Source organism: Ciconia boyciana, chromosome 6 (genome assembly GCF_034638445.1).
Source record: "Ciconia boyciana chromosome 6, ASM3463844v1, whole genome shotgun sequence".
In the NCBI taxonomy this organism is placed as follows: Eukaryota; Metazoa; Chordata; class Aves; order Ciconiiformes; family Ciconiidae; genus Ciconia; species Ciconia boyciana.
The window spans coordinates 22,806,719-22,823,440 of record NC_132939.1 but is presented as its reverse complement, the minus strand read 5'-3'; the positions used below and the strand labels follow the sequence as shown (position 1 = coordinate 22,823,440).

The window sequence follows — 16,722 nt, the reverse complement described above, 5'->3', positions numbered from 1 at the left end:
ATGACTACAGCTTGCCTTTTTTATTTGGCGCTAGGAGCATTACAGGAAAAAAAAAGAGAGGGAGAGAGGCAGGGAGGAGAAGGATCAATTTTACTATGCTCTTTGCAAGCAATGAGACTGAAAATGTTCACCAGTCAGCCTAGTGATGAGAAATGGCAGGCTGAGATTGACCTACACCACGGTCCTATTTTAAGACACATTAACTGATTGCTAACTAAACTAAGTAAGATCAGATTTAGCAAAACCTTTAATTTAGAAGATCAATACCTATATTCACCTGAAAAAACAGCTTGTATTAAAAATATATCTACTAATTCTGGCCTGACCCAGAAAGGCTAGATCCCCCCAACTTGTGCAATGTTTAGAATATGTAGTGGATGTGCCTGGTCCTGCTGATTTCAGTGTTGAGTTCAGTTGTACAATGAGCCAGGACAGGTACAGCAGTCGGGATCCAGGTAGCAGTTCAGAGGGGATATTTGAGAATAGACAGTGCTTTAAACAGACAATTGTCAGTCAGTATTTGCAATTTAGTGGGCAGCAAACAGGAAGACCTCCAAATAAGAGAATTAACTGCTACATAAGGGCTTTGTGCTCTAGCTACTAACTGGCAACAAAATTTGTGCTGATTCTGATGCACCAAGCTTTAATCCTGCTGTTATCGACGCTGTATATTTCCAGGTTTAAACACTCCCAGTAGATAAAATGTCCTTGAAAACTCACCGTCTCTTTAATTCCCAACACTTTACTTGAAAACATAATCCTAAATATCACATTAACCAATGGCCACAACATCCTTCATCCACTCCGGGACCCTTTTCTATTTGATATCTACCACATTATCACAATCCACTGAAGTAGCCTCAGAAGTGCTGTTAAGAGACCCAGTGCAACACTGCTGAAGTTAGATGATGGATCGCCTAAGGAGACAACTAAAGAAGAAATATCTCAGGAAAGGCAAAGTCTTTCAGTGGAGCAGAAAGATGGACAGGGCACAGTAGAGACATTGTCACACGCCTTCATCTGATCACAAACTGAGACTGGTTGTGAATGAATCCTTAGAGAGTAATTTCATTTTACAGATTTTTCTCAGATCCCATCCCAACTCACGCAGCAAGCCTTGTACTCACACTGTTTCACCTCTCTCTGCTTGTGAGGTACACCAGGCTAAAAGCCAGATCATAACTTCTTCCTAGCTTACACATAGAAGCTGAAAAGCTTTAGGTCTCTGTAAGGGACTGCATAACAACCTGCATAAGGATTTCGAGCCAGGACTGGGTGATGGTTGTTTCAGTTCTCTCCAGAGAGACAGCAGCGGGTGCATGCACACAGAACTGATGCGTGTCTGCATGAGAGGAATCTGCTCTTGCTTAAGTTACATATTTATTATTCACAAAACCTGGTAAAAGGCACAAAGTGACACTAAAGCTTCTCTCTGAGACTGAGCAGCTGCCACGATTGTTTTGGCACAAAACTGAGTAGCAGTGAGCTGGGCCATCAGGGCACCCACGGCTCCTACTTGTTTCTGCTGTGGGAGATGTGATCATAACAATTTTAATGATCAGAGAGAAGGGTGCAGGAGGGAACCAGGGAACTTGCCATACAGCAAGGGGAGGTGCGAGATGATTCTCAAAGGCTGCAAAACTGTCATTTGATGATTATGGAGAGACTGAAGGCTACTTTGCCTTCCTTCTCCTTTCAGGGTGCAATTGCAGGCACAGCAGAAACAAGGAAGCGTTTTGTTCACAGCAAACAAAAGCCAAGCAAACAAAACTGATTTCTAGTTCAGCAAGTCGGAAGAGAGAAACATTTGGCTGTGTGTTAATGAGGCTGCTGTGGAGACTTCGGCCAACAGAAGAGCACAATTCATTTTTACTGGAAGTATCAGAATGTCAGACACCGAAATACCAAAGCCTTGGAGATGTGCGTGTTTTGGATATTGATTTACTTGTTACCTCCATGTAGTCAAGTGCAGATGAGGGAGGGCATTACTCTATAGCTAAGTGTACTTCTAAAACTCATTCCTGAAAACAAAGGCCTGAAACAAAGGTGTCACCTCCCCTCTTCCCACCCTGAGGGACTTAATCTTAGTTTAAGTGAATATCTTGTAACTTCCCAAAGTGCTCAACACCTAGGTAACTGCTTCCAGTGCCATGGTAGGAGCCAGCAAAGCGGGCTGCAACAAACTAGGACAGGGAAAGAGGGCGTAAAGGGGAGATGCTGCATTGGTCTCACAGCAGAAGCCTTGGGAAGGGCGGCAATAAAATAAGTTTAGGGTTTTTCCACAGCATGCAGTCTTGGGGCAGATTTCACTACCTATTTTTACTTTGGACTTGAAATAAGTAAATTATTTTTGTCATTCTCTCTCCTCACAGAAGCTTATAAATCTTAAGTCATAGTGTTTGTAAAGCAGTCTGCGATCCCCAGAGAGAAAGTACTGCTGAAAGACCAACTAGCAGCATCAACCAGCCTGCCGTCATGGAGCACAAGGCAGCCCAGAGACAGTGCAGAAGGATTAGAAAGAGGGGAGTGATGACGCAGCCAGCCCAAGGGCCATCCTTCCCCAGCCCCTTTCCTGACTGAGGGAGAAGATACTCAGCTTGCCACAATACAGTCTAATATTTAGAGGGTCACAGTTCCAACTTTTGCCTTAGGCCTTCCAGACTATCTGGCACAGCATTTCAAATTGCATTACTTTGAGAAAGAGGCAAACAAAAAAAGTAAATTTTTTTTCCCAGGCATTGCTTAAAATAGAAAGAAAACAAATGTCATTGCTGACACACACAGCCTCAGAGACAGCAGTGAGATGCACAGACACAGACAGATGCATGTGACTGGCCCCTGTGCTTGATCAAGAATATAATTCCCTGTCTATCACCCCCAACATTTGCAGAATAGAAAATGTTGTGGGTTTTTTTTAATATCAGATTATGGAAGATAATTAAACACCTTTCCACTCACATGCTGGGCCATTTGGTGAATAACATGAATACTGTGGTGGTTTGTTCTCAGTTTTCCATCACTTTCTTTTCCCCAGTCTCCTGTGTAATTTGCTCTGTCTGGCTACTTCAAAGCACATCTTTATGATGTCCTTTTACTCTATTGAAATCACCATCTGTTTGTTTCATTAGCAGTCTCACTTGGGGGGTGGGGTGTATTTAGGAGGGCATTCACCATTCAAAAATTAAAAGCCTTGGAACTAACATTATTCAACTGGAAAATGATGAAGTGCTGCTCTTCGGCATTTCAGAAGCTTGCCTAAAAGCACCCCAGTGCCAATTTCTTGATACTTTCCCCTTCTCTTTTACCTTTAACTGAGAATCACTGGTTTACTTGAAGACTAAAGAGGACTAAATGCTTCATGCATTTTAAAGAGAGGTTGTTAAATAATCAGGCTAATACTCAATGGCTTCACTTATTTATCTGAGTGCATGGCTCTCAGCAAAGAAATGTGATGTTACTGGACACAACCCCAGTCCCCCCAGAACCACCAGCCCCTTCTACCCTGCCTTCAGTGGGGTCAAATCTAACAGAGATTGCTCTAGGCTAGCAGTTCACAGACCAGTAACACATTTTGATTAACGAGAGGGCTGCCACACAGCTTATCTAGAAAAATGCACAACGCCATAAAATAACCAGGCATAAAAAGGGGAGTGTTTGTCACCTGCAGCGCCAGTGCCACATGGAAGACAAAAGATCATTTTTCATGTCTCTACCAGGGAGTGCAAGGTTGTTGGGACATGATGGCAACTCATTGATCTAGGAGAAAATCTGAGTAATTTCTTGCTGAACCAGAGGGGGAGCAATGAATTCAGCTTCATGTCTGCATGCCCCCCTTGTTCTGTAGCACAGGATGAAAAATAAGCCCAGCTGGAGAAGGAAAAGGAGACTATTGTATTGCATTTGTTTATATTGTATTGCATTTGATTTTGGGGTGATGAGGGTAGCTTGGCTGCAGGGGGAAAATGGAGATCAGGCAGACTAGAAGCATGAAGGGTCATACAGTGATTTCTTTCTTCACTGGGCCATTAACTTAGCAGTAACCATCCCAGATGTTTTATTGGTTTAGATCCTGGTTTTGAAGGGTTTTTCCTTAAGTTGTGACTCTTAGACTCAGACTACAGCCGAAGCTATAATTTCTGACTGGAAAAAAAAAAGACCCTTGAAAAACACAAACACATCGTAACTAATGCACTGCTAATATGCCTGAATCCAGGGTCCTGCTTAGAGAGAAGTATGCTACCAGTTCTATCTGCACAGACTGCTGACTGAAAATATGACTGCATTAGAAAAGGGTAAGTGGTGCCTCAGACATTGGGGGTGTCTGGTGTTACCAAACCATTGCTGGTGTACTGCTAGGGAGAGACTTCTCCAATCTGCCCCCTTAGAAGAGGGATGCTTGCTCATCTCTTCCCACTGGCTGCCTAAAGACAGTGAGCAGAGATCCAAGCAGTTGGTCAAGCCACAGCAGTGCAGCCAGACCCGCTCTATGCTGGCAAGCTTTGGGACAAAACTATCAGAAACAGTATCAGAAACAGTGTGGCCAGCAGGACTAGGGAAGTGATCATCCCTTTGTACTTGCACTGGTGAGACCGCACCTTGAATACTGTGTTCAGTTTTGGGCCCCTCACTACAAGAGAGACATTGAGGTGCTGGAGTGTGTCCAAAGAAGGGCAAAGAAGCTGGTGAAGGGTCTAGAGAACAAGTCTTACGAGGAGCAGCTGAAGGAACTGGGCTTATTTAGTCTGGAGAAAAGGAGGCTGAGGGGAGACTTGATCACTCTCTATAACTACCTGAAAGGAGGTTGTAGCAAGGTGGGTGTCTTCTCCCAAGTAGCAAGTGATAGGATGAGAGAAAATGCCCTCAAGTTGCACCAGGGGAGGTCTAAATTGGGTATTAGGAAAAATTTCTTCACTGAAAGGGTTGTCAAGCATTGGAACGGGCTGCCCAGGGAAGTGGTTGAGTCACCATCTCTGGAGGTATTTAAAAGATGTGTAGACATGGTGCTTAGTGACATGGTTTAGTGGTGGACTTTGCAGCGTTAGGTTTACGGCTGGACTTGATGATCTTATGGGTCTTTTCCAACCTAAATGATTCCATGATTCTAAAACCCATCATACAAGAGGGTACATACAAAGCCTATACAAGATGGCCTCATCCCAAATTGTGATAGGAACTGTTGGCAGATGTTGGGCTGTGAAAGTATCCCAGAAAAGTTCAGAGATGGGCTTTATTTGCTTGAATTACCTTCCATCAGCAGGGCACTGTAAAGCAGTCACGTAAGCTACAGAGAAAGCAAGGGCAGAAGGCAGTCCTCAGACTGAGCATGCACAGAAGCACCAGACCTTCACCAAAAGGACACGTAACATGAAGCTGACAGAAGAGATCTAACCACAGGCACAAATAAAACAAGAAATTCTTCAGGGCATCTTAATAAACTCTCAGACTGAACAGAGATGAGGGCAGACAGACCCAGTGGCATTTTCCTAGCAGCCGAGAGTGGTGGGGGAAAGCCCCCCCATAGCCTCAGGGATCCTTTGTAGGCCCCTGCTTGGCTGATGGTGTGAAGTCAGACACTCTCCAAAGAGTACAGCACAAGCTTGTTTCCAGATGACATTTCATGTTCTTATCCCTCCCTCCCCTTCATTTCCCCCCGCCTTTGCCTTCGGACCTGTCACAGTCCATTTGGTAAAGATGAACTGTGTTGCTTCTGTTTAAGGGGATGCTTGGATCCCATAATGTGGTTTAGGGGCTTTCAGACAGACTTACTCAGGGGGCTGCCATGCAGGCTCAGCTACCACCTTCAGTTGCTGGAAGAAGGCTGAAGCCCAAAGCCCTCATCTTGAGCATATCTAGCAATCCAAGATCTCCCCTCACATGGATCTAGCCTCAGCGACCTGAAAAATAAAAGTCCTAGGAATGATTAATTCCTTAAAGACTCTCTTACTTCAGAAGCAGGACAGCCACCATCAAAAGTCCACTCAGCACAGCTCAGCAGGACAAGAGATGAACCACTGGCTACAGGTGATTGTAGAAGCTCAGATCAGACTCTGCTTCCACTGAAATAAGTGCCTGTTTCTTCAAAAGAATGTGAAACCCTCAGGTGTGCCTGTGCAGGCAAGTTCTGTGTCACTGAGAAATGATGGATAACCCCTGAAGCTGCTGGTGCTACCCAGCACACCATGCAGCAGTGTTAACCTCTGCACAGGGGTTATAAGCCTCATTATCCAGCAGCTTAATGGAGGCCCACCCTGACACAGCAGTACTGATTTCAGCTCTCACACTAGCTGGGATCTCACCACACATTGCGTACGCACACTCCCAGGAAAAAAACAAGGGTGAAGGCAATTTCTGCCTTGATGTGATTAGCAAGCAGCAAATGCTACTAGCTCTCCAGCTCCCTGCCTCTCTCTTCCTCCCCAGCCAGGGCCTGGTCCTCCTGGGATTTTGCATTTGGTCCTCTGTCTTGGTGTCATGTCACACCTTCCCCTTACCGCCTGAAGCATGTGCTCAAAGCCCACCTTGCTCTGCACAGCAAGTGCTTCTCTACATTGCACCTAGCCTACGCTGGAAACAGAGCTCCTCTGCTTACTTTATCAGATCAGTAAAAAAAAATAAATGCCATCAGCATAGTAGCAGGCTCTTAATAATGATTAATTATTGCAACTTAGGCGTGATTAACGAAGGGAAGGGTTAATGTCAGCATTTGTGTGACTGAGGCTGTCAGTGAGGATTAGGGGAAACACCCATCACATCTCTAAGTTCTTGGCTGCTTCTGCTTTCTTTTAAACAGAACATATTTTGGACAGTATTAAAATAATTGGGCTCATTAATTTTTTTATGTTTTTCATTTGTCTTTTGCAGATCATGGCTTTTTTTTCATCCTCCAGTCATCATCACCATGGGAAATTAGCTCCTAAAGTCTTACTAATTCTTTGCTGGCAGTCTTTAATGGCCTTGAATCTCACAAAGCATTTCACTCATCTGGCAACCGCCAGGCTGCAAGAGCACCAGGGTGCTCTTCCCCCCGCACCCCCTTCCTCAAAGCACAGATAAGAGTGCAGCTATTTTAAAAGCAGGAGGTGAGATGAAAGCGCCTGCTTCAGATCAGACGCTGCTGCCATTCCGTAATTAACTTCACCTAAATTTTTAAAGGAAGGAAAAAAACCCCACCCCATCCAAAAATAATTTCAAACCACTCTCTCCCCTACATGTTTAGTCATCTCATTCTTGATACCGGTATCAAGAAAAGAAAGTGGGGAGGGTTGGTTGTTTTTGTTGTTGTTGTTTTTAATAATATTACCAAGCCACTCTTCAAAGCACTATCTTGAGCTCATTTTTCAAATGCCAGCATAAAAGGCAGCCAGGTTGCTCTCTTCTCTCTGTAGTTCCCCGTACCACTTTGGGCTACCTATATGCTCAGGGTCAAAATGACATTTCTCCCTCCCACTTCCTCCCCCTCCTTTCCTAATTGCATAAAGCAAAAAATGTTGGTGCCAGCATTCTGACGGAGTGTTCCTAGAGCCCCCATAGGAACCTGTGCCCCTACCCTCCACACACTGCAATTGCAGTTTGCATCTTTAAACCAGCATTATTTACCGCAAGCCACTTCCAATACACCCTAGCTCTCTTCTGGGAGACATTCACAGTCCACATATTTGTTAACCTGTGGAAACCTACAGAAGTACCTACTCTAGGTTAAACACCAGCCTGGAAACTTATTCTACAGCAGAATCCTTCTCCACACAAAGAGCTATACAGAATAACAGTTTCAATAAGTCTGCAAATATAAGGCAAACAAGTACCGAGATATTAGAAGAAAATATGGAATTCAAATATTTATTTCTGTTTTTTGATCACAGCCCGAATTTTTGCAAAAAGGAAGAGAACTTGAAACAGTTACCTGCAGGTCCAGACTTACCTCTTCTTTTTTTTTCTTAAATCTGCAAAAATCTTCTGTTAAATTGAATAGATTTAAAAGATCACAAATGGATGGGTAAGACAGCACTACCCAGGGGTCAGGAGACTGGATCTTGGAAGATGCAGGTTCTGTTATTTCTGAAACTCATCTTGATGTCTCTCCCTGTCTCAGGTATCCCCACTTGAAAACCAGTGCAAATCTTCCTCCCACCCCTGCAACTGATAAAAAGGAAGAGAGAGAGTAACAAGAGTGATTAGTTGCTTGAGAAACATGACTTCAACAAAGCAGCCAGAGGATTTCTACCTAGCTTCCTGAAGGAAGGCGACAATCGGTCTAGAATGATTTTCACATATTTCAGGTATTAGATACCAGATCAGCACCAGCTCCACACAGGCTCATGGTACAGGAATTTCTAACCCTGACCTGCAGGCAGTTCCTAGAGACTGGCTTTGCTAATGAAGACCTGCTGCATCTCTTGGATGCACAGGGTTGTTGGGTTTTTTCCTGTAGAAGCTCAGGTATGATTTTATCTTATGTAATCCATGTCTTAACCAGTATATCTAACACAACACCTTGAAAGCGGATATTTAAACCAGCTCCATTATTTCTGAAGCAGAGCACTCTCCAAATCCACTTTGGATAGTTCATTTTTTCTGCTAACTCCTCTGCTCTGCACAGACTGCCAAGGAAGAACAATAAACACAGCAACAGATGCATGGAGAATTTTTGCTCTTGACTTTGCCTCATATTTGAGTAAACAGAAACTAGCAAAAGAGGAGCCAAATATCAGCCATGTTTCCTTAGTCTGCAAACACACTTACTGTGCAGCATTTAAATATTTCTTATTCAGGTGTAACAGCTGCAACACTTATGAAACCTCCAAAAGGGTTATGTCTGTATCAAACAGACAACCTTACTGTCCTCCCCTTACCCTGCACCTCTGCAAGCTTGTGCTACTTTGGATGCAGTGCTGGGTGGAGAGCATTTTCTAAGATAATTCTGTCACAAACAAATGAAGAAAAATCTAACTCTGCCAAATAAAACGCCATACTTCATCACTGTGCTGCAACATGACTCACATTTGTCAAGGAAGTAGCAGGTATTCCAAATAAATGCAATAGACCATTCATTCATTCAATAAAACTGATGCTGCCAGGGTGTTCCTCTAGAAGTGAGCTGGTTTGGGTCAAGCTGAGCTATTACTCCTATTGTTCTTATACAGATGAAGGCTCTTGTACTTTTGTGCTGAGAAATGACCATGGTTTAAATGTGAAGGAGTTACAGGCTGTGGTATCAAGTAATGAGATAGGAAATTTTTTTACCTCTGGGTAACTGGTAGGAATTAACCTTTTTCTAGGAAAAAAATTTCTAGGAAAGGAATAAATAAGTAGGTGAGCACTACTAAAAAAAAAAAAACTACTTACCTGGACAGTGGCTGTTGGAAAGCATACAGGAAATTATGGTCCCAAATCAGTTCTCAGTGAAAAGGGGTCTTCTGCCTACATGCTATCCAGCACCAAAGCAACTGCACTACTGAACCATTTTGTGCCCGTTCCCACAGAAATGTGAAGGCCCGAATCAGCCACAAAACTGCTCTACCTTTTCATCTGCAGTGGTCCCCTCAGTAAGGCTGTAAGGAATACTGTTGGGATTTTGGGAAGCAGAGAATCACATTTCAGTTTATTCACAGTATGTTTGGCAGATAAACAGAGAAGTTAATTCCCTAGAGAGATCAATCCAGTACCTTTCCAAAGTGCTTTATGCAATATGCACACCCTCAACTTTGCTTTGAAAAGCAAAGAAGAGCTGTGAATTTCCACATGAAGATGCCTTTGCTTCAATTAATAACAGCACATCATTTTGGACTACAGCTCCCCAAAAAGTGAAAAGCTGCTTAGTTCTCTCACCAATAGATAACTGAGCCTGAATGATTAGGAGACTGCTTGCAAATCAGCAAGAAAAGATGCTGCACTCAGAAATCACTGCTGAAATAAACTGCGTATTTAATTTTTAAGGTGTAAAAATTAAGATCTTTAAACAAATTGAAGCAGAGAGAATAAAAATGATTAATCAGAGAGCTTAGCTGGAGAGTATGCTATTCATTTTCCATAAGCGGCTGTCTTCTGAATCAACATTTCTCAAGCATAGCTCTTGCTGGGACATGACTGTCTGAGCCAGCTCTGAGATGCCAGTGTTCCCTCCCCTGCGGAGAGCCCATTGTAGCAGCCTCAACACCTCCGACTCCCTTGTGCCGCTGGTGTGAATTCTGGATCCACAGCTATTTATTTTGGGACAGTTTGCCAGCATCAAAGATTACCATCTGAGAATTTCAGTGAGGATATGTGACTTAATTAACCAGGATAATGATAAAACTGACATGCCTTTGTGAAGGTAGCAAGTGGAGATGAGTCATGGAAGTGAAATATGTCAACATCTATATACTTATATATATTGAAATATTTAGACATAACATTTGAGCCCATTCTTAGTTTGTGAAAATAACTTCAGAACATAAGGGGTACTTCTTAACACTAGTCCTTTGAGTGACAGGACTGTCTCTAATGAATTACTTTGACAAGAACAGTGGCTATGATCCAGACGTCAAGTGGGTCTGGACATCGTGGGGCTGGATGGTTCCCATGATAGTGGTGGTGCCTGCATCAGGCATCTGCTGGGGAAAGAGCTGTGACATGGGACTTCAGCCAGACACACAGCCTCCACAGAGCATCTCAGCTTGAATCTGGCTCATGCGTCTGGCACATGGATCACGGACCTGGAGGTAAACAGGGATGTTGTGCTGGGAACATAAGTGGTGGGAAAGTGGCAGGTGGAAAGGGGGAGGTAGAAGCTAATGCTAAAGGCCCCTTAAGCTCTGCTAGTAAATTCGTACGCAGGAACCAGCACAGAGCACTAATCTCTGCTGAAGCCTCTAGAGCTTTGCTCCAAAGCAGAGAACAACAAAACACGACTGCTTCAGATGCCCCGTCTTTGATAGTACAAACAGAATGGCAAAATGAGAATGAGAAATTACGAAATTAAGCAATTTTCATTTGTATAAATAAGGAGACATATGTATCAGCACATTTTTATACACACATGTACATGTGGGTTTCCAATATCACTTCATTTTAAAAAATGTTTAAAACGCACAAAGATTTAACAAAACTTAACGTTGAATGGCAAAGAAGTTGGAAGAAGCCTCATGTAGGAGGCTATAAAACTAAAGCAACTGAGACTTCATGAGACAGGGGACATCCTCACTTGTGAACAGTATTAAAATGCCAACTTTATTCAGGAATACAGAATACATTTTTGAAAATTTCCAGTTTACAGAAGTTTAAGACAAAGCTGGGTTTCAACATACAACCTCCCTTAAAGCTCTTATGTAACATCTCAATTTCAAGTTGACAAAACCCCTCAAATCAGAAAAAAAGAGGACAAATGAAGGCCACAGTCCTGTACTGGGATACATTCAGGCAGAATCCAGCACAGTATTGAAATTCTTTCTGCAGTCACACATTTTAGTCCACAGGTGAAATATAGCCTTGTGTTAATAAAAAATTTCAGATCTAGTATGATCTGCAAGAAGAGCACTTGTCTTACCATTTTAGTTCCAGGCATTATATGCAAAGTAGCTTCTGATGAGCAACACTTAAAACCAGTTAAAAACAGTACTTGCCATCTGACCACCACGTTAAAAATACAGCCTTAAATTCTTCCATCATTTATACAATGTTAAATATTCATTAAAAATTAAATTCAGAACCAGTGTCCCTCTATCCTTTTCATCATTAATAGTTTTTCTTATCTACTAAAACCATTTGTCTTTCCTAAGATGTCTAAAAAGTAAAGCGCACAAGATTAACAAGCTGCAGCATTAATTAAAATGAGAGTCATCATCTCTTTCGTCCACCCAGCTTCTAAATCTATCACAAGGGCCCTATTAGCTGTATCAAAGCGAAGTGGTGTAAATAAAACTGATCTGACTTAAAAGGAGAGGAAGAATGAATGCAGAGTTATTTAAAAATCGCAATGCAGTCAGTGTTGTCGTGTACGTCACTGTAGACAAGAGCCAAGAAAATTATTCACAGGCTCTCTTTTAAAAGCATTACTGCCGGTTTTCCATTAGCACAATACTAGAGAGGTAAACTGTAATTTGCCTTACAAGGAACTTCAGATTATTATATCAAGCAGATTCAATAATGGCCTAATCTTAAAAACACAGCACTGACTTCAGCAGAGGTTAGACACTCAAAACACCTGAAATTTATTTATTTGTTTATTTTTAAATAACCCAAATCTTATTTCCAACAGGCTAATCCACATTCCTTCATTTACCTCAAGTAGTCATTTCTTCAAATTGTTTTGTTGGAATCAAATATATTAATACCTGCGCTGAGGAGAACTAATCATTACAGTGGTCACCATTCAATACAGATGTGGAATTAGAATTTGGCTCTGGAACAAAACTTTAATTGGTTTTACTTTTTTAAGAATAGGTCTTTGAAATAACATCCATTTGTTTAAATATTAAGTATAAAGGAAAGCTCCTGGAGGACTAATCTCAAAATAAAAGGTTAAGAGCGATTGCAAACAATAGAATGATCAATTCCAATTTTACCAGCTACTGAAAAGAAATCCTACTACATGGTATTTCATGAACATTTAACTTCAGCCTTACAAGCTGCAGGATTTTCAATGAAATATTTCATCAGCACAGTTGTTGCTACCATGCTTTCCCAAAGATTCCACTGAACAATGCAGTATAATGCTGTATTAACACTACTAGAAGTGACACGTTATAAATTTCTGTGTGATACTACAGCAATTTCCAAAGAAACCAGCTAGCAAATCTTCTACAAACCAGAAAACTGGAGTAAGATGAAACCCCCCTTAAAGTTTTAGCATGTCTTTTTGGAACAAGATACTGAACTTCTGTACTCCTCAAAGTTCAGTGGTTCCCATAAGTAACAACAAAGAGGAAGACAAGACTTGTTTCTCTTTTTGGATCTCTAGACAATGATATGTAACACCACCCAGAAATGTAGTTAACAGCCTCCCAAATCAACAATCAAACAGAAAGGCACAATCTCCTTTTGTAACTCATGTTCTCAAAAACTAAAAGATTTCTATACAAAGATAAATACACCCTTAGCTGGAAGGGAAAATGTCACACCATTTAGAATGTTTTTTCCTGCTTTTTTTTGTAAATCCAAATGGATTATCTTAATGCAAAAGCTACATGGATATATACAACCTGAAAAAGTATCTTTTTTAAAATATATATATGTACATATATGACAGTGACTGACACAGAAGGCAGAAGCAGCAGACTGTCCACTCTTTTCCTACTTCTTAGCAATGCAAGGCAATGTTTTTTGGATGCCATAGGCAAACAACATTTGGTTTGCACACACCCTGGTGACTCAGAATAGACGTGGTGAAATGCAGTCCCCCCGTGGAAGGCTTGCGTGAGGGATACGTGCCACAAGTTACACTGGACGCTATTTAGTTTCACTAATACAGCCTTAGGCAACCTTAAAATTAAAAAGATGCCTAATTCTAATGAAACTTCTGCAAACTCTTCAATAGTATGTTTTAAAGTCCAATATAATGTTTTAAAATCTGCAACAGAAAAATGTTAGGGCTAATTCTGATACAGCATTACGTAACTCTCTTACAGAGGCTGAGCAGAACCTTAACAAAAGGCAAGAGGGACAGGAGGGCCCAGTGCCCACAGGAGACATCCCTGCACCCACCTCTACTATTAACTCAGTTATGTACCCGAGTTTAACCTACTTGTGAAATAAAGAATAACCATCTGCTATGTGACAATGACAACAGTCTGCCTATCAAGTCGGACGGAGTCATTAATTAGCCAAGTCCTGCTTTGCGAAGGACAGCATAATTACATTGCTTGAGCTCCCAGCATGATGAAATCTGACCCAATCTTGTACGTTGCTTTACAAGGACCTAGGAGCATCTTCACCAACACACTTCAAGACAGGCTGCCTAAGCCTGTAATGAAAGTCTGCCATTAATCTGCTTCCAAAGTCAGCCAAGCCCATGAGCATTAGAATTCTCCGGTGCTCCCAACCGTGTCATCTCAGTCCTGGAATGACCTGTGTTTGTGAATCCATCTGGTCTCTGCCTCTTATATGCCATGGCAGTAGACTCCAGAGCTGGAAATGAAAAAAACCAAACCAAAACAAAAACAAAAAACCCCCACAAAAATATGCAGGTGTTTGTGTGGGAACTGAGACTGAACTCAAGTCATTCCCCTACCTACACTCAAGCTCAAAAATTCTTCGGTTCTGAGCATATAACCTTTGGGCAAAAGAAGTTACCTTAGAAAGATAGGGAGGAAGAAAGCAGAAGGTGTGGGCAGTCAGCTTCCTTCATTTCCATTAAACAGCAAAGTCTGTTTAACGACACTGTTCATTACATGGAAGAAGGAATGGGAAATGTGTCTGATAGACAAACATAAATAATTTTTCAAGGCCAATTTCCCTCTGGACAAGAGGAAGAAGATGCTGCACTGTTTTCTGTATACTGAGCACAAGCACAGCACTGCAGTGGCATTTAAATTCACAGCTTACCTTCCCTCTTGCCACTCTGAATACCTTTACCTCTTGAGATGCTTTCACACAGGTGATTCAACACTGTGCACTGAAACACACTTCACAGGAGACCATTCCAAAAGCTAGGACAAAACAGACACAAATAATTCTGTTTTTCTGCAGAAGCTAGAATTTCAACCATATGAACATGAATAATGACAAACTCCATAAAAAACACAGAGAATATCGTAAGTGAAACGTTGACATTTTAGAGTTCTACTGGTGCAGTAGAACTAAACCTATGCAATACACTACTTACATAGATATACATAGTATTAAGCATGTGTATCTATGCATGTACATATACACGCTGCAGACAGGGCCGACAAGCCCCACACCTGTCACTACCTGACCTGCTTTCAGTTATTTTACAAATATAACAAACTAGTCATTCACACTAAAGCTTTCTGTGATGGGTGTTTGCCTCAGGTTGGTTTTGGTGTTCACAATTTAGCTGAAACAGTTTGGGCTTTTTTGGTTGGGGTTTTTTCATTTTGTTGTTTGGTTGTGGGTTTTTTTTAAGAAGGAACACATGGAGTAATGTTGTTTCGCCACACTTGAAAAGAAGTCTTGTGCGGGTTTGTTGAGAAGCTCCAGTGCCTCTGTACTCAGCCTTGAAGTTTGACAGATAAGCCAACCTTTGTGGTGTTCCTGACAAAACCTATGCAAATTTGGCCTAGATATCATCATCTGGGAAAAAACCCTAATTTGCTCAGTTAGAGAGTTGTTGCATCCTCACAAGCTTAAACTTTGAAAATTACATTCACAGCGAGAATGTTCCAGGCCATGAAGAGAAGGGTCAAGTAGGACATTTTCTGCAATTTGAGCACTGCCAGTGGGCTAGCATTGGGCACCAGACCTCCAGGCAGGAAGACTGCTGCTCATGTGCTTCAGTGACCACCAGTTGGCACCAGGCAGTAAGAAGAAACAGCTCACATGTCAACAGGACGGCAGGGAGTCTGAAAACAGGAGTCCTTCTGGCATAGCTTTTGTGTGCAACATCTGTATCTATTATATATGCATATATATATACATTCATATACTGTAAGTAGTCCAAGAAATACATCACATCAGTTCTTTGACACAGCACTGATGTTTCTCTTACTAGTCTGAACTGGAACTTGCTCACAGAAAGATTGTGGAGAGCTGATGTGACTCTAGGTTTAGGTCTCACATCTCTGTCTTTGATGAGCCCAAAATCCTGAATTCAAATATTAACTTGAATTCAAATATTAACTGGTGGATTCAAATCAAGTCATCATTCAGGCACATGTCCTCTGAAACATATTAACCACAGCAGATTAACCCATACACACTTGAAAAAGTAAATGCCTTCCTGCCCATCCCAAATACTGGAGCAGTTACACTTCTCTTTCAGCAATGTGGTTGATCAGAGAATCGGTTTGATCTGCTGTCCTCTCGAGAAGAGTTCTGTGGCCCCCAATGCTGTCATGGGTGTCTCTTGTCCAACTGCCGGCTGTGCCTGGAGGGCTTCCTGCCATGGGGGTGTCTGTGCTCACCAAGCTTCCCGTCCGAGATCGGTAAGGAGGAAGATCTGGCTGATTAGGGGATTCAGATTCAGAAGAATAAGGAGGTGGAGGAAGGTCAAACCAAGGTGGTCTGCTGTAAGGTACACAACATAGTAAGAGGTTACTGAAAACAGTACGGAAGAAAGTACATAGTTTTCCAATTATGAAAAAAACAAACAGTATTTCTTAGCTTTTCCATGATGACACCTATCAAGAGATCTCAAACAGACCTGCCTACATTATTTAGGTCATTCCAAAACATCCACATCACCACTGGGAACCAAGGTTTCTGGTCAAGATGCAACACAGCTAATTACATCCTGCTTAACACTCTATCCTCTGATTTTCATGGGTATGCATGTCCAACAAATCTCAGCTTACCCTCAAAGACAGCTGCAAGAGGTAAGCATTTTTCCTGTAAAACATTTACACAACCTGAGAAAGCGCTTTAAAAGAAATAAGGTAAGTAGTGGATTTACACCTATAGATACTGATGTGAACAGAAGAAAGCTCTGAGGAAACTTCCATTTAGCAAGAGAGATTAATGGTTTATAGTCTACAAATAAATAACAAACTGAATTCTCCACATGACAAATCACTTTTGCTGTCATGATATCACATGAAGAGCAACTGCTAAGTAGGCATAGACAAGATG

At 41.9% G+C, this 16,722-nt stretch overlaps 1 protein-coding gene across 12 annotated transcripts in view; it reads right to left on the bottom strand.

The window, feature by feature from the left end:
- Nucleotides 1-11,076: 11,076 nt before the first annotated feature.
- Nucleotides 11,077-16,722, bottom strand: part of LDLRAD3 (low density lipoprotein receptor class A domain containing 3) — a 131,553-nt gene continuing 125,907 nt past the window's right edge. For 3 of the 12 annotated variants that reach the window (XM_072865272.1, XM_072865275.1, XM_072865274.1), the window contains one exon: nucleotides 11,080-16,161. In XM_072865272.1, the coding sequence (XP_072721373.1) occupies nucleotides 15,900-16,161 (262 nt within the window). In that variant the 3' untranslated portion in view covers nucleotides 11,080-15,899. Of the gene's footprint in view, nucleotides 16,162-16,722 lie in introns of all 12 variants that reach the window. The other 9 variants (XM_072865283.1, XM_072865279.1, XM_072865281.1 and 6 more) reach the window with 8 other exon arrangements.